The sequence below is a fragment of the Pseudoliparis swirei genome, chromosome 24 (assembly GCF_029220125.1).
Source record: "Pseudoliparis swirei isolate HS2019 ecotype Mariana Trench chromosome 24, NWPU_hadal_v1, whole genome shotgun sequence".
Classification (NCBI taxonomy): domain Eukaryota; kingdom Metazoa; phylum Chordata; class Actinopteri; order Perciformes; family Liparidae; genus Pseudoliparis; species Pseudoliparis swirei.
Window position 1 is genome coordinate 17,057,111 of NC_079411.1, and position 18,406 is coordinate 17,075,516.

The 18,406-nt window shown below is 45.4% G+C and overlaps 1 protein-coding gene and 1 long non-coding RNA gene across 35 annotated transcripts in view; one reads left to right on the forward strand and one right to left on the reverse strand.

The window, feature by feature from the left end:
- The window catches only part of ptprdb (protein tyrosine phosphatase receptor type Db), a 165,030-nt gene that overhangs the window by 77,642 nt on the left and 68,982 nt on the right, over positions 1–18,406 (forward strand). For all 34 annotated transcript variants that reach the window (XM_056409327.1, XM_056409328.1, XM_056409329.1 and 31 more), the window contains one exon: positions 11,817–11,966. In XM_056409327.1, coding sequence (XP_056265302.1) covers positions 11,882–11,966 — 85 coding nt within the window. In that variant the 5' untranslated portion in view covers positions 11,817–11,881. The remainder of the gene's footprint in view (positions 1–11,816; positions 11,967–18,406) is intronic.
- On the reverse strand, positions 17,972–18,399 carry LOC130190129 (uncharacterized). Its single transcript, XR_008830911.1, has 3 exons — positions 18,354–18,399; positions 18,137–18,253; positions 17,972–18,018 (listed from the first exon to the last, which is right to left on the reverse strand). It is a non-coding gene; the product is annotated as an uncharacterized LOC130190129 (long non-coding RNA).

Genomic DNA, 18,406 nt, shown 5'->3' on the forward strand with positions numbered 1-18,406 from the left:
ATTAACACTCGTTACACGCTGTCGCATATACAGCATAGCCAGGCACGCACTGATTTCTCTACTGTACACACACACACACACGCACGCACGCTTGCGGACTGTTTCCTAGCCTCGATGACAAAGTGTGACAAGTGAGTCTGTACGGAACACATTTTGGTCCCCTTCCCTCCTCCCCCCTCACCTCCACCCATCCCTCTCCTCACAACTCTGACAGGGGCGACTCAGTCATCCTCTCTCTCCCTCCACGGCTCCTATCCATCAGCACTCCGCCATAACCCGCCGCTGCCCCGTGATGGATTACGTTCCGCCTGCTGATGTATGGCCTATCAGACTTTGAGGAAGTGACAGATTAGATCATTAGGTCCCTTTACGATTATGAGTCTTGTTTTTATACATATATATAGTTGTGTTTATCCGAGGCAAGGTATTTCAAACAAGAGACATTTTTCCTTGTTGTGTACTTTAGAAGAGGGAGGGACTCCTGAAACCTTGTTTCTTTTAAAGGATGTACTGTATCTGCTGTTCTGTGTGGCTGCCATAGAGCAGATTTTTCCTTTTGACTTTTAACAACTGACACAGATATGCGATATTATTAACTATTGATTTTTTTATATGGATGTAAACAAAAATTCTGAGGTGAAAGTCCTTGACTCAGCTACAGACAGTAACATATGCTCCAAACGATGAATGTGGGCCCGGGAATGTAAACCATAATGTCACATGCGGTCACATTGTTCGGCTGGATTATTATTTTTCTATTCTCTCAGCATTTTAAGCATCATTGACGTTTAATTAATTCGCCCATTTGGTTGGTATGTTTCATAACTCTATTTGATGGCGCAAAGAAGGCAAGACGTGCCAAAAGTGATTCATAAATCGAAAAATCTAAAGACTACCTATCAGTGTGTCCTCCTCCTTCAAAAGAGTTGTGTGTTTGTGTGTGTTGTCCTTCAGTCCTTCGTTGCTTATGATCTTTTTTTTCACACGCCATCATACCTACTGACCGTGAGTGATATTGTTTTAACGAATCCCACAGGGGAACCACTAAGTCGCCCTAGCTTTCGCTAATCCGGCGAAGAGAAAATCGATGCAATGGCCGTGGTGGACTTCGAAGGAATCGTCCCATGATGCCATGAATTCCACTCATCATGTGATGGTCTGATTCTCTGATATGACGGCCGCGCCGTGAGAGGCTTTTGAGTTGCAGTGCGTTCCGAAGACGCACACACACGCGGCCCGCAGCGCTCTGAGCCATCTGGAAGCGGCTGCCTGCGTGTTATGAAGTATTCCCTCATCTCCAACCATGAAATAAATGAAAAACAAGTGCCGACACTCAAAGCTTAACCACTTTCTGCCCGTTTATGGATGCAGCGTCACTACCTGAGCCCCTCCTTCTCGCTGAAACATCCTTTCGTGGTGATAGTTTGCACAGCGGAGAGTGTTTCTCCCTGACCCCCTGACCCCTGAATCCCATTTCTATGGCCCCGCGTCAAGATCGACGACGTCATTAGTGACACGTGGAGACTAGGACACGCTTAGAAAGACAGCGACCTCTCCGCATCCATCTTTCTGCGTGTGTGTGTGTGTGTGTGTGTGTGGTGTGCCCATGTATCAAACATGAGGGGACTATGCAACATTTATATCGGTCTTCATGAACTTGGAAGTAGTTTTTCCTGTTATGGCCAGCTCTAAGAACACGGGTCTGCTTGTATGTTGCCGAGCACTACATGTCACGTGTGTATGTGTGTGAGTGTGAGTGTGAGAGAGAGAAATCTCCCCATGGTACCCCCTCCCCTCGTCAGTATTCCCCTCCATGGCCCCCAGTCCCCTCTACTGTAAGTCTAGCTCGGCTTTGCTGTCGCTTGCTATTAAAACGTATACAGCACCATACGGGGCATTCTGTCCTACGAGGCCGACAGATCAAACTGACACACACACACACACACACACACATAGAGGGAAACACATGCACATATGGTGCACACTGTATGCATGAAAGGCATCACACTGATTTGTGTCTCTGGTTCTTGCTCAAGTTCACTTTGCCTCCTCTTGCAAGATGCCTTCACGTTGCTTGATAGCTGCAGTTGCTCTAATGCAGATGGGGCCGCGTCCCAATTAGCTGCAGCATTGTGAGTCCAACTGAAATCCCATTTAGACCGAGAAAAGAAAGGATAATTTAACACACAGGACAGGACAGCCAGCAGCAGCAGCAATTTAATTTCTGTAGGATGCTTCTTGCATCAGTAATAATAAAGAAATATTATACTTTCCGAAGTAATACATCAGTGTAAATCCATTCCACAGACTTGTGATACTTAAAGTGATATCGAGCACAACTCTTTTCCAGTTAAAGTAGCGAGCGGCGCTAACTCCAAAAGTCCTTTCAGGTCAAATGAAATGATTGGACGGGGTTACTATGATCCTGTGACCGCCATATCTATCCGATTGTTTTGATCCATGAATTGTCGTTGTTTAAAAAAAAAATTTACAAATATATATAGATATATTTTTAAACATTACAATAACTTGCTTTCAAAAAACAAAACATTGCATGTAATGGAGCATATCCACTCTTCCTTCACTTGGAGGAACAGTTTGATGTTTTATTTCTGGCCATTCGTTCAATTTCAGGCTCCAGCTAGCAGGAGATTGGCTTAGTTTAGCACAAAATAACAATAACTAGAAGCTGTCCCCAGGTACCAAAATCCAACAGCAGCTAATTTAATTTATATACAGTATTGTATTGTATTATTATAACATGAATACTAATTTTTTCAATGCATACAAAACCCCTGTGAACTAATGTTTTACAGGGGGTCATGCTCCAGGGAGTTGCTGCTCCCACGACGTGTGTTCAAGCTAAACAAACAAGATATAAATATTGTGAGAATATTGGAAAGCTTCAGGGACGCTGGTCGGCCGATTTGGTTTTGATTAAAAGTTAGCTGCTTCTCCCAGTTTCAACGTCTCATTGCTAAACTAAGATAACTGGGCTGTGAGATTTGCCAATCTTTTCATCCAGCTCTCCACCAGAAAACGAGGGAGCAACTTTCCCATTGCTTTCAGTGAAGTGCCCCGAGGTGCTGCTCTCTCTCTCTCTCTCTCTCTTTGAGAAATATACTTCCTCTCCCTTCTATTTCTCTCCCTCTGATTAGTCTCTCAGGCCAAATCTGCAGCGCTGATGGATCCGCGTGAGGACACGAGTCGTGCTTTTTGAAGTTCAATAAGCGCCGAGATTCCAATCGGTTACGCGCCACAGCAGTTTCACTCACGGACCCTCAAATGGCAACGCGGCTGTTATGCAACGCGCCAGATCCAGATGGAGCTCCGATAGTCGCTACGAGAACTTTTTTTAGAATTATTTTTAGAGAGTGGCTGTTTGGTAGATCATGTCAGTCTCTCCTTCTTTCTCTCTTCTTTAGACACACACACACACACACAGATACACTGCAGGTCCAAACTTCCTTCCTTGATGACATCATTAGGTTGCGTTGCCCCCAGCAACAACAACAGTAGCAGGAGTAGCAGCAGCAGCAGTAAACCCACGAAGGGGGGAGGGGCTGGCTCCGGTGCTCGGATGTCTGATTTGATTCACCCTGACAACCGAGGACCATTTGGGCCCGGTAACCACGGCAACTCCCATCACAACTTTTCTCGGCGGTCGGTCGGTCGACGAGGGCCAGTCGGAGCCGGCGCTCCTCGCATCCATTTTTAATGCCCAGTGTACTTAGTCATTTTCCTCCCGGGCCTCGTCTCCCTGCGGTCCCGTCTCCGAGAGAGGAGAGGCAGGCGGGCCTGGTGGAAAAAGCCCCCATCACATGAAGCTTCGCGTAAGTTCAGACAGGAAGACCATACCCCTCACACCAGCCTTTCATCCCTCAGTCCGATAATCATTTCCCACACATGCGCACTCATTACTTGCTCGCCGTCATTGCTCTGCGCCGTCAATCATGACTCCAGCTGCGCAGATCAGCTGGTCCACTCTATCCAATAAGCGGGGCAATGAGGACATGGCGAGCCAATCGTCTCGCTGCTGTCTCATTCAAATATGACCGTCTCTCTACTTTTAGTTCATTCAGGTTGCTGTCATGCACCCCTCCACCATCCCATCTCCAGCCAGTCTTCAAGGATCCATCAGCTTCAACTCATCATTCCATCAGCTCATCAGCCACCATCAGGTCTGGACTCCACGGGGGGGGGGGGGGGGGATCTATCTCGTTGCTGATCAGGGCAGTCAGCCCTCAACTACAAATCTCCCCGTAGAGTCCAAGCGCCAAAGACTCCGAGACTTCACCATTGCGCATCACATGTCAACAATAAACATCCTTTCTTTATTCATGGGTCTTACCTGATTGAAATATTTATTGTCCCCAATCTTAATTACTGAGCCAGAGGGAATGTAGGTTTTGGTCTCTTTTTCTCTCTCTCTCTCTCTCTCTCTCTTTCTCTCTCTTCTGTGTCTCTTTTTAACATGAAGGGATGAGACCTTCTCTTCCCCCCCCCCCCTCACACCACACATACATTCTCCCCCTGGTCTTCAGACCACCGTGCAACTTCAGATTCCACATGAAGAAGTAAAGGAAAAGGTTTCCGTAACCTGTGCACTTGTACTTGAGAACCACACGCAGCGCATGTTCACGTGTTCCCGATGTACTGAGGTCCATCCCGCGGCTCGGGGCTAATGATCAAGCATCTATTTGTTCCGCTCGCACACTGTAGACATGAAGTTTCCAGCATCCCTCCCCCCCTCTCGCTCTCTCTCTCACGCTGCAAATTGCCAGCATCATATGCAAGATGTAATCTAGTTACATGCAAATGTTTCCCCTCCGAATTATAATAGTTATACGGTCGATTATAGAGTCGGCGATGATTCTGCGAGAGAATTCTCCCAGTCCGTCCGTCCCCCCCCCCTTCCACCCGTCAAAATAAAATCCATGTATAGTGTTCACGTCTTTCCAATTTCCCTGCATGTTATTTTGAGTCGCTCTCATGTGCTCCCACCGAAATCAATCGGAAGGGAAAAGGCCGCGTAACCCCATCCTGCTCTCTCGGGCCGTTTGTAACATGACATTGGAGAAGATTGATCAAGAAATGTATTTCTGGAACAAATTGTCCCACCGCCTCCCCTTTGACCTTCAAGGTGCCGTTGTTGTTATTCTTTGTGCTTTTAGTCGACCCGTCAAATTCACTTCCGCCGCCCTGTTTTTTACGCGTTTGCTTCCGATGCGTCTTCATTTTTTGCACTCATCGGTGGATTTTGATCTTCTAAGGGTTTTCTTCTTCTTCTTTTTTTTCTAAGCGCATGCCTTGAATGGATGAGAAGAAGAGACAATGGCCTTCGCTTTAATTCATCCACTCCTAAAGGAATCAGCTCCTTTCAATTCGCACGGCGCTCCTCTTTATCCGCCGCGTGTCAGCGCTCCGGTTACCGCTCGCCGGTTGGACTTTTTTGTTCCCCTTTCACAATGGCAAGGCCGTTTCTTCACTTGTGGCGCACTGTGGAATTCTACACATGCGCCGAAGCCGGCTTCGTGAACCGCTACTGTTCCTCCTCGCTCAACTCCTCCTCCTCTGAGTCATCGCGGTGGCGACCCTCCGCATATCGGAGACCCCCGCCCCCAGTCTCATTGGTATACACCAGCGGAGGATGCGGGTTATCGCACGATGTGCATAAAAGGTCCAGTTATTGAAGCTCCAGCCCACTTCTGGTCTGGAGGAAATCCATATTTTATTCCACGTGAGAGTCGCTCAAGGCCTGTCCATTATTACTGCTGTGTTCCACCTGCATGTGGAGGTCACTCAGCCAGCTAGATCCGTCGATAGAGGTGTGTGCGAAGCGTAAAAGAAGCTCATAAACTGCACAGTTGGAAGCCGTCTGGCGGACATAAAGAAGAACCACCTGGACCACTTAGGGCGCTGAGGTGCACCGAAGACACAAACGCATACATTGACGTGGACTCCCTGTGAAAGAGGAGATTCCCTCTAAATGCACCGGGAACGCAATTAACGTGTTTTTTTCAATCAGCAAGTCACCTGCCGGTTGTTTCCACGATGAATCAAACTTTAATTTGCTGTACAAAACATGAGAAAGAAAGAGCCACGGGCGGATCAAATGTTTGTTTGTTTGGTCAATTGGTCACGCATAAAAAGCTGGATAATTGTCGTTTTTGTCTGGAAAAATAAACTCAAATGATCAAACTACATTTTACTGCTGATGCTTTTCAGTCAAACTTGATTAAGTGTGACGGCTGTTGGAGCTTTTCTTTATTCTTTATTCTTTATTGTGTTATCGTCCTCTGGGATCCTTAAGATAATAAGATAATACATCAGAGAAAGCATTTCTTCACTTCTTCTCTTCCTCCGTCATCTCCCCATTCCTTCTCTCTGTGTGCCCTTCGGCCTCCATCTTCTCCCACTCCTTAACCTCCTCGCCCCTCAGCCGGTGATCGTTTCTCATCTCCCTCTCTTCCCACAGTCCTGCTGCTATCTTTACGACCCTCTCACTAATGCACCGCTCAATTAGCCTTCGATGAGGGTTTCCACTAAAGGCTGGGTAAATAGGTAATTACATGTTATCACCCCCCCCCCCTCACTTCCACCTCTTGCTAATCCACTCAACTTCGCTCCTCTCCGTCTACTTCCCTCTGTCTCTCTCTCTCTCTCTCTCTCTCTCTCTCAATATCATGGATGGCTGCCAGAGATGGTCCGATAGAAGCCCAGCGTGGGCCTGTTAGTCACAGCTGGCTTAACCCTTCGATTGGCCACATTCAGCACTCTGCTTCATGCACCGTTTTCACTTTTTTGTTTACACTTCCAGTCGGCACTTCAGCTCTGTTATCTGGGACACTTTATCATCGAAATGGGAAAACTGGAACCACCCACTGGCGAAATGGAGACGTCAAGACAGGTCCAGGTGTTTTCAACCTGTCAAACAGTGATGGAGAGGAGTAGTGGTCGGGGAGTTTGTACTTTTTTTGCAGGGTATTTATCAGCTTTACTCCTGCTGAAATAAATTGTCACAATCGCGTTGTCCTCGCCCGGCACATCAACAGTGACAGCGTTTAACGTGATATATAAACGCCAATGCGACATCATCCGTTCAGGGACATCTCACACGCTCCGCCATTGTCAAGGTCCACCCGTTATTCAGCAATGTCTCGACAATGTGCATTTTCATCTTTCATGTGTTGGGGATCAGGCCGCTTTTCATGCGGCTCACCGCCCAGTAAAAAAATAAAAGGACATTTCTTGGGAGGACCAACGGAAAAGGTTTTATTCAGACATCAGGGAAATGGAGGGGAAACAGGGCAAAATGAATCATGTATTCTGGATGGAAATTTAAGCTGGACTCGCAATAAAAAAACGGCTAAACCGGGGCTAAGGTTTAGAGAATTTATGGAATTCTAATTGGGATATAAGGAAATGTAATAACCCCCAAATGGATGTAACAGGCCGGTAAAATGTCGACCTACTTCAATCACCGCTCAGCCTGTGACCATATTACCATTACACCGGCAATTGTGTGTGTGTGTGTGGGGGGGGATTTCTGGCGGCAGGTACAAAAGAGAAAAACATTTTTGGTTGAGAAAGTAAGAGGAATTGGTTGGTGAGAGGAGAGAGAAAGATGGAATAAATGAAGGTGGAAGGGGGGGGGGGGGGGGGTTTGGGCATCCAGAGGAAGTGATAAGTTGAGTACAGACAGACAGGCTAAATCCTCCTCTCAATCAATCACATTTTCCCCTTCCTCTCCTCTCAGTTTGTCTTATTGATTTCTCGTTTCTGCCAGTGTCCTGAAAGCCCGACTCAAATGACTACTCCGAGTTCGTGGGGCTCCGTCTCCCAGTGAAAACTACTCTTTGGTCATTTGTTCTCGCGGCTATAAAAGGGAAGTTGAGGGATCATCGGGCTCTTCAGCAAATGATATAGCGGCCAATCCTCCTTCCATGTTCTTTCATATACACTTCTATTTTGGGAGGAAATAGTGCTGGCTGAATTACCCCGAGAAGGGAAAATATTTTGGCATTAAGAGATATTTCAAGTCATTTCAGGCCCATCTAAGGCGAGTCCTGATGTGGATAGACAAACAAAATGTACTTTGAGGAAACAGGAGGAAAAGGAGTGAAACTGGCAAAATGCCATAAACCACTATGAAGCCAACCTCCACCGTGTCGAGGAGGGATTGCAATTAACTGTAAACTCATATCTCATATTGATGGACTACTTTGTTGCCTTTGTACAATCCCTGTAATCAAATAAGTCATGTAGGACATGGATTATAAAGACATAACAGTTGAATACCTGGTTGTGATTTGGCTACGAAACGGTTACTTGAATGACGATGTTTAAGATGTTTAGGATGTTTAAGATGTTTAGGATGTTTAGGACCTCCTGTTTCTAAAGCGTCTAAAATTAATTGGACTTCTTCATATAGTTAGTAGCTCAGCATAGTGAAGACAAGCCTATATGATCATGAGGTCACAATGCACACAAGTGTACTAAATGAAACACAATTGATGCAAAATGGCTACATGCTGGTGGAGCCTGAGGGTGGACCTTGAGCTAATTATTTGTATTTTTAGTGAAGGAAAAATAATTATTCTATGAATTAAGCTAAAATATGAACTCTACAATTGCTGATACTTATGAAAGGAACTATGTATCATCTGGTCAGATACAGACAAAAGACCTACATAGCCGTGTATAATCAATGCTATGATGGTATCATGACGTTGTTATCTTGCTGTAGGCTAATACTAATATTAATGCAATTTATTAAGTGTTGAAAAAGCTGGACAGGAACAAGCTGGTAAAAAGGGAACCATACAGATGTTTTATTCATTACTATTCTAGATAAATATACCAGTATCGTATCGCAATAGTTGTTTCTCTTCATGACTTTGAGCCGACCAGCGCCCCTAGCGGAGAAGGAGGGTCCGCGACCACTCGAATTTATCTTGTTTTGTTTCTTTCCCGTTCAGCCCTGTGGTTCAACATATACAAATCCTGTCTCCATTGACATTTCTATCAGTCTGCCACTGTTTCAACATGGCAAATAGAATAAGTTAATTAGTGTGTCTAATTGCATTTTTGTGGCTCAGCTTTTGGGAATATCGAATCAAATTAGACTCAGTGTTCTCTCTCTCTCTCCGAGGCACACGGTTCGCCTCTGGCTGTACGCTTTTTAGGATCTTTCTTTTGTCTCTATCTTTCTCAACGTCCCTTGCAGCTGTACGCTGCCTTTGCTTTGTAGTCTGCCCTCCTCTCCCTCTCTCATCGTCCACCCACACTTCATTTTCTTTCCATTTTTGGATCTTTTTCCCTCTTTTATTCAAAATGGTTTCCCCAAAGCCCCTCAACTTTGCGAAAATGTCCCGTATTCGTACATTCATTCTTTTCTGTCCCTCTCTGGTCCTCTCCTTCCTCTGTTTTCTCCTCTCTCTCCCTCCTCATACGTCCTCCCGTCTGTCCCACCAGGAGAAAGAAGAAAAAAAACACCAGCCAGTATGTCACTCTTTGAGTCACTCTTTGTTCTGTCACAAGCCATCCCAAAGATAAGTGTGACTGATCGCTGCAGGCCCGGCCAGACAGACGGCGTTTAATGGAGTGATAGGGACTAATGTAAGTGAATGGCTTCGAGACAACTGTGATCAACAGCAGCGGCATAGACTCAGGCACCTGTGGGGGGGGGGGGCTCTCTGTAATACCAGCAACAACAACCACCCAGATTACAATCTGGTGACTACCTGGCTGCGTGCGTAAGTGTGTGTGTGTGTGTGTGTCTGTCTCAGGTTCTTCCCTTTTGTCTGTTTTTTCCATCCCGGCATCTCTTTTCCTTCTCTGCTTACATCTCTGCTTCGGTCCTCCTCTCTCAACGCACCTCCCCCCCCCCCACACACACACACACACCCCACACCCCTGTTATCTCAGCTCTTTAATTAACGTGACACGCTGTGAAGTGAGATACTAAATAATGCAGGCTTTTCCAGTGACATTGAATCAGCCATAGTGATTAGTGGCCACAATCGACACGAGCGCACACTTACACACACACACACACCAAGACAGATGCCCTTTTTTGAACGTGAGGACTCATTTTTTCAGAAAAAAATATGGCTTGGTTCGACAAACACGCACATGAATGCTCGGCTGAGAGCAGGGAGTCACATATAGTATGAACTGTAGGTTCGAGTAACATGTGTGTACAGTATGGAGGGGTTGTGCGAGTGTAAGTATATGGTTTTCTAAACTGAGTGGAAAATATTTCAACCAGAAAATTTACCAGAAATGCCACTAAACTAAAATATTCCTGAATAAATATATATATGTATATATGTATATATATACATATATATATATATTACAGAGTGGTGTGTCGGCACGCAAGGTGCTGGCAGTGCCGTGCCTTCATGCCGCTGCATTGGCGAGTGAGTTCCTGTGTCTACTGTAGCGGGACATCCCAGTGTAGAGGACTTAATGTGTGCAGGCGGGGATCTAGGTTATCCCAAAGCAATTGTTTCAGACCAAACCAAGTGGAAAATCCTGTGTGGGTTTTAGTTGTTTACTGCCTCGGCTGCTGGGATGCTGTGAGCTCTGGGTTCCAGCGTTCTTCTTCTCTCTCTCTCTCCCGCCCCTCATCTTTTTTTTAATCAGATGGCTTGTTCAAGAGTGGAGGGAATTAAGACCGCTGCTGCTGCCACCGCTGATGACTCCGTCTGTTTTCTTATTTTTTTGTGGAAAAGCCAGCAGACACAAGTACAATAAAACGGCACAGGGCTGCACTCATGGACACGCACGCATACACACACACACACACACACACACTCGCACGCTCCCCTATACTGTAGAAGCCTTTCAACACTGACAGTACACAGAGGCATTGGCACGCGCTAGTCTGCACGTGTGCACGTACAGGGCATGCCCCGCTCACTCGTGCAAAGCTTTCGCGTTTCGCAATGGAAGCGTCGCCTCTCTCTCTCGCCCTCTTTTCGCCTACACTGGCTCCCGGCGTCTCTCCTTAGTCGCCGTCGTTTTTTCTGGATGACAGCAGTGATCTGCCACGTCTCATTGCGCCATTTGATTCGAGCCGTAAGATTTCTTTCACAGACTGACGTCTGTCTCTTCCAGCGCCAGACACTCACACCCCGGCCCTGCAGATGGAGAAGAGACAGACAGACAGACAGATAAAAAGAGGGAATCAGGGAGAGAGAGTCTAAGAACAGGAAGTGAGGTAAGTGTAAAAGAATAGAGACATTGCGTGTGGATTCAACAGCGCGTGCAGCGTAGGCAGCAGATCGGTCTCCTCCCATTTACTTAATCTCCCCACGCCCCTCCACGTTAAAGCCGTACATTCCTTTGAATCAATATGAAAATCAAGGCGGTTCGACGCGCATTCGGTATAAATACGGTATTGGAGTCGGCTTTGTAGATGGTGTAACGGGCGAAAACTGAAGCAGGACCACCAAAAAATGAGGCCGTAGCTGACTCGGGAGATCAAAACAAGAAGCCGACTGATGTTTTTAAGTGTTTGCCATAAGTTGAATTTCATCAGATACTTTGTGAACTCTCTCACACACACACACACACACAGACAGATAGAGTGTATGGTCCTAATGAAGCGAGAAGAGGAGAGGCAGCTGCATAACTAGAGTGAAAGGGCCTAGAGGGAACTTGCACACTTCAAGTCTGTGTGTGTGTGTGTGTGCGTGTGTGCGTGTGTGCGTATCCAACCCTCTATTAATTTGGACTTTAAGAATAAGCCTTCTAAGTAAATTGTATTCTCTTTTTTAACCTGCCTTCTCTCTCCCTCTCTCCAGGTTGTGAGGGCCTGCTTCTATCGCCCTGTCTTACAGTGAGGCAGTGAGCTCACGGTGGATACAGCATGCATGTGTCGACATATCCCACGATGCACTCTGCCAGTCCAGGCCTACTCCTCCTCAGCTTCCTCTTCCTCGCTGATGCCGACTGTGAGTACCCCTCTACCCCCCCCCCCCCCCTTCCACATCCCTCAGTCCCCGCATACTTGTGTTCTCGCGCAGCTATGCCCAGATAGAGAAGTGCAGGAGGAGAAAAGGTTGAATTGATATTGGCAGCCCGCATCTTTTGCAAAACAGCACGCGTGCACGAGCACACGAGCACGCAGGCGGCAGTTGGGATGACCTGGTTTTCTCCCAATAGCACGTCCCTGCTGTATGTGTGGGTGAGTGTGTGTTGGGTAGCTGGTTTGATATGTGGCCAGCTGTTTTTGTCCATCCCAGTATTACTTGGCATGGACAGACAGACCACATATGGCAAATCAGATAATTTTTCCACTGCTTGTGCGATTGTGTTAACAACTGTGTGTGTGTGTGTGTGTCTGTGTGTGTGTGTGTTTATGTGTGTGCATGTGTGGATGTGTGCATATGTGTGTGTGTGTGTGTGTGTGTGTGTGTGTGTGATCCCTGATTATGGCCGGTCCCATGCACATTAGTATTCTGGTTATGAGCCGTATACTGGTTTCAATTACGGCTCCAACGACTGATTGTCTTTATTATCGATGAATCTGCTGACTATTTCCCAGCGCCTCCAGGGTCTGTCCTCAGATTGCTTGTTTTGTTCAACCAAACAGTCCACAGCCCGAAGATATTCTGTTCACTTCGCTCGGAAAAATGGAACTTGAAATACTAAAAATTTGTAATCATGCCAGAATATATAAACTTAGAAAGGTGCACTCTGGTCTGCAACAACCGTGCGGTATTGTATGGTGAAATAAACACAACCTACAATGAGGAAGGAATTCTAAAAAAAAAACTTAATTCAAACTCAAAAACAAGCCGTGACGTATTCAGGCAATTGGCTCAAAAATCGTCGTAGAGTTCACTTCATAAAATCTTACCGAACGCAACATTAAACTCACCGAGCTGTTCGGCTGAGTTGCTGAGAGGCACAGCAGCAAGTGGACTGGTAGTTCCGTTAGCTGCTAGTGGTTAGCTGAGATTAGCGATGTCAGTGTGAAACAGGAAACAGCAGATGTCTTTTTGAGAGAGAAAGAACCCTGGCAGCTCCTTGGGCATGCAGTAATAACCAGGCACCCAAATATAATGCAGGTCATTTGAAGCACAATGCAAGACTAGATTAGGACAGACACAGAGAGGCACACACACTCTCTCTCGGGCGGAAGCACACACACAACTGATCACGTGATCCTCCTGCCGGAGATATTAAACATTTTAGCCCAAGTTTAAATTATATTGGTAATATCACATAAAACATAAAGTGGCCTTGTTATTCGTCTAAAAAAAAAAATTACAGAAAAACTCATTTATGTGAAAGTTTATTCCTTTAATCATGCTAAAAGAATGAAACATATTGAAATACTCACACATCCCATGAACTACCTCCCTGTGGATGGAGTGGGTTGTGACCACCAGTGTCCACTTTTCTGATCGTCTGGCACTTCTTTCTCTCTGGACACATCTTCCATCCCACTGAGAGATAATCAGTTTACCTTCTATCAAACCAGTACATGGCCTTTTTCCGCCATTTACATTATTCTCATTACGAGGATATAATTGTGTGTGTGTGTGTGTGTGTGTGTGTGTGTGTGTGTGTGTGTGTGTGTGTGTGTGTGTGTGTGTGTGTGTGTGTGTGTGTGTGTGTGTGTGTGTGTGTGTGTGTGTGTGTGTGTGTGTGTGTGTGTGTGTGTGTGTGTGTGTGTGTGTGTGTGTGTGTGTGTACGTACGTACCTGTGGGAGAGGCAGGCATTACTTCTGTGCCAATTTGTCCGGTTGACGAATGCGGCTTCGAATCCCGCAGCAGCTGTGATGAAACCGCCAGATTTCTGCGTGAGAATAAGGATGAAAGATATGAAGACAGTGTGGGAGGACTAAGAGATGGGATGGACTGAATAATGAAAGAGAACGAGGGGGAGGTCGTTATAGCTCAATATGAAGACTTGTACAAAATCAAGCAGTCATCCGTCAGTGACCAATGCAGTCTAATGGCATTTGGATTGACATATTTGTTGTTTTAAAAAAAAAAGCTTTTCTTGTTAGTCTAAATATGGTCAAAAGAAACCAGATAAAACACTCAGCATGTTTGCACTTTTTGGGGTTCTTTTGTGGAGGAAAATGCAGCCTATAGCTCGTAGCTTGTGGTCTTACAATGCTGAACGTATATCATTGTCACCCTGTAACACACACACACACACAAACACACACACACACACACACACACGCGCGCATGCACAGGAGGCCAAAGGCAGCCATCCCAGTCCTGCTACGTTTTAAAAGCACACACTCACACAGAGACCGGTAAAAGCACACACATATCCACAAACCACTCTTGTTTTCCTGTCAGCCTCATGCCCTCTTGTCCCCTGCATAAGTTCCAGGGTCGGCCAGTAAAGGTCCACTCATCCATCAAAACGATGATGCTCCCAGACTTCCTCTACGGCGGCTTGGGGAACGGCACACACACACACAGGGAGGGTGGAAAAAGGCTTGGCATTTTGCATGTCTGTTTTTCCCCGTGCCCTCGTCTCATTCGCTGTGACTTTCCCCGTTGCGCTTTTTCCTCGCTTGCACCGCTCGCCTCTTCTCCGCACATCCATGTAATCTGGAGAGAAAAGAGGGACAGAGGGCTCGAGGGATGGTGGGTTGAAGGGGAAAAGGCTGTTCTTTTTTCTCTTCATTTTATTGTACAATGACATGCAAATGCCTCTTCAAGCAGAGGCTGCCAAGACACTTGACATCTTTGTTGCCCATCGCATGTTTTGAAGCGTTAAAGCGCACTCTGAGAAGTCGCTTGCTTCCAGCTGCGCTTATCTTCCCTCACACTTAGGCCCAATCAAACGGAATACATTTTAAGCACAATAGAGGCTGCATTTTTCGTTGTGTCCTTCTCCTCTCCGCCCGGACTGAGGTGTTTTGTGTTCAACTTCGCACCCGCCACACGCGTTACACCCACTTACACGCTAGTGGGCCGAGGGTATAAGGATGCAATCGGCTGGAGCAGTGTCACATGAGTATCGATGGAGCGCACCGAGCTCTGCGTGTGTCAATGCATATTGTTCTTTATTTACTCTTTCTCCCAGCCTCTCCCTCTCGCCCACCATTCGTGTTTCCCGGTGTGTTTGTGTGTGCCCGCATATGACATCTATCTGGTGGATTAAGAGTAATGCCTTGATCCTGTCGCTAAACTGGGCCACCGCTCCCTTGCGCGAGAAAGTGCAGTACGTCAACCGGGGCGACGGGAACCGATGCAACACCGTGAGGTTCCCTCCAGTGACCCAGTGACCCCCCCAAAACAACAATATGTCACCCATTCCTCTCGCGGCTTTTATGTGTTGTAAAAGCTGTGCATTTCTAATTTGATGGAGATGGAGGTGAAAAAACAACAACAACAGCACAGCGACATTATTAAGTTAGAACTTCAGCCTCGCGGTCGTATTGAGTTAGCTTATGAGTAGGGATGCACCGATCTGATCGGCGCCGATCCATATCGGCCGATATTCCCATTATCGGTTTTGATCGGCGTTCTCAAAACGGCCGATCAGATGACGTAACATCTGCGAGAACTATCAGATGTTTCAATCGCCGCGCATCGCGGAGCGATCGCCCGGCGACAGAGGTCAGAGGTCCACGAGGGATCCTCACGCGCAGCGGCGTCCCGTCCCGAGTTGAATCTCTGGGTCAACCCAGCCGACTCTCACATGTCTGAGCCCCTATAGACTGATGCTCACGGTAAACGATTCGATCGGGGCGCGAGGGTTTTGATAAAGTTAGCGGAAGGATTTAAGTGACAACATCCGGTTTTGCAAAGTTAGCGGAAAGAACCACGTGAAACATCCGTTTTTCAAAATAAGATGTCGACAAATCATACACGAACATATAAAAGTAAACAATGAACTGATATTGTATCTTTATAGATCGTTTCTGAGATTTAGCTTAAATTATGCTAACATTAAAACATTTTTACTGTACCAAGGAAGAGTTTATAAAAATAAGTCAGACTTTTGTATGTTAAGAGAAGTCCTGTAAATAGATTTCCCCAAGAGTTCCAGGAAATGAATAATGCAGATGTGTTCCATACATATCTGAAATCCCCTACAATAGCATTCAAACAATTTTTATGTATCAATTAGGACATTTTTCAAAGTAAAAGTCCTAAATGTTTAAAGAAATCTGTAATTTCTTTAATGTTTGAGTTGCTTTATATATGTATTTCCTCATAATCCTAGGCAATAATGCTACACAATAAATAGAATGCTTCAATCGACACCGTGATCGGTGATCGGTATTATCGGATCGGCAGATACTGATTTCAGTGATCGGTGATCGGCACCAAAAACCTGATCGGTGCATCTCTACTTATGAGTCCTTGAGTTATGGCCAAAAACTTGTTTTGTGAGGTCACAATGACGTTCGACCACCACATTCTTATCAGTTCATCCTTTTGTGCAAGGTATAATAAAATGATGCTGTATGAGCTGGGATGATCACATGTCATGCTGTGCACACTGTAAAATGTAATAAGTTAACTTTACTTGAAAAAGGTGAGGAAACCGATTGCCTCAAAATGTCTAAGTAAAGTAGCTCAATAATTTTAAGTTCTTAAAACTAAAAATATCTACCGACACTACGCGCGCGATCGACTGGCAGGTCGCGATCGGCGTGTTGAGACCCTGATCTACAGGAAGTAAAGTCGTCACAAGGTTTCCGGAGGTGAACCTGCGGAAGGATCATTACCGATGAACAGACCGTCTGCATGAGAGCGGACAGAGTTCAGATTGAAGTGGTGTATTGGAAGCTCATTTTGCAAGTGACTTTTTTTTCGTCCCGACCAACAACAGACGGATTGGAAGCTCATTCTGCGCATGCGTTAAATGCGTTAAAAAAAACAACTAGTTAAACCTGAAATTGAATTAACTGAGTTAACGCGTTATTTTTCACAGCACTAGTAAAAAGTGAACCATACAGATATTTTATTTATTACTATTATAGATAAATATACCAGTATCGTATTTATGGTAGACTGTTTTTATGGTATTGTATCATGATATTTATGGCAGGTACTATAGAAGATCGTGACAACCAGGTAGAGGCAGAACAGACTCGAGGAACAGACTCATGGCTAGGGATGGGTATCGTTAGGATTTTATCGATACCGATACCGATACCGGTATTGCTTATCGGTATCGGTATTTTTCGATACTCTTATCGATACTTTTCAATAATTTGGTGCTCAAAATTATAGACATGAATACAAGATGTGAATATTAAAGTTATTTTATTGATATTGTCTTGCAGAAGTAACTGTATAACTTACATTAGCTTCTCAGAAGCAGACAAAAATAAATATAATAACTTAAAGGGGCCTGGCTCTCCCTATCATGCTTTTTGGAGTTTTCCCTCAAACAGAGGATGAACATTTTTTGTAACATTAATGCATGGAAACATGTCCCAGAATGAAAACTAAATACTGCACTCAACAGTTTTTGTTTAAAAAGATAAGCATGTTCACTTTCTCCGGGAGAAGCCGAGATCTCTCCTTACTGAGAGTGTTGCCAGCTGTGGAGAACACTCTTTCAGAAGGCGTTGAGGAGGCTTGAACACAGAGGTAGGTGGTGGAGAGCTGAGAGAGGACAGGAAAAGTTTCCTTCTTTCTCCACCACCAGTGGACAGGGTCTTCTGATGTAGGGATGGGAAGGAGGCCTCTGTAGACGGACAGCTCATTCCTGATGTTCTCGAGGATTGTTGGCGCTGTTGTTTCCTGTTGAATAAGGCTCCTCCGCAGCTCTTTATCCTCTTCAGCGAAGAGTTCCTCCAGTGCAGAGACCCTGGGTTTCTTGACAACATGAGGCTGAAATATAATATTGACCATGTAAATGTATTCAGGCTTATTGCTTTTGTTAGAACATATAGCATTGGTATTACAGAATCATGTCTTACTTACATTTTCCACCTCCTCCTCTTCATCCTCTTCATCCTCGTCCACTTCCTGAGCCTCCACTGGCACTGCATCCTCCTCTCCTAACATCTGAGAGGGATATCAACATATTAATGTTGCTATGCACATTATTGCAATACAAATAAAAATACACTGTAGTAAACATTGCAAACTTTTTCTTAAATATGTAATTTTGATAAATACTTACTTCCCTCAATGCTGCTGCCTTCAGTCGTTCCCAAACTTCATCAGAAGAACTCAGCTTTCCCTTGAATCTTGGATCCATAAGAGTGGCCTCCTCCAGAAAGGCCATTATGTCATGATCCTGTACACAAGAAAATAATAACACTTCACATAACACTTCACAGTGAGGGAGGGAGGGTATATATCGTTACTCATTATTAGGGAAAGATATGCAGCTGTACCTGGTAACGTTTGGAGAGGTCACCCCAGACCTTTTCTTTTACCGTGTACAAAT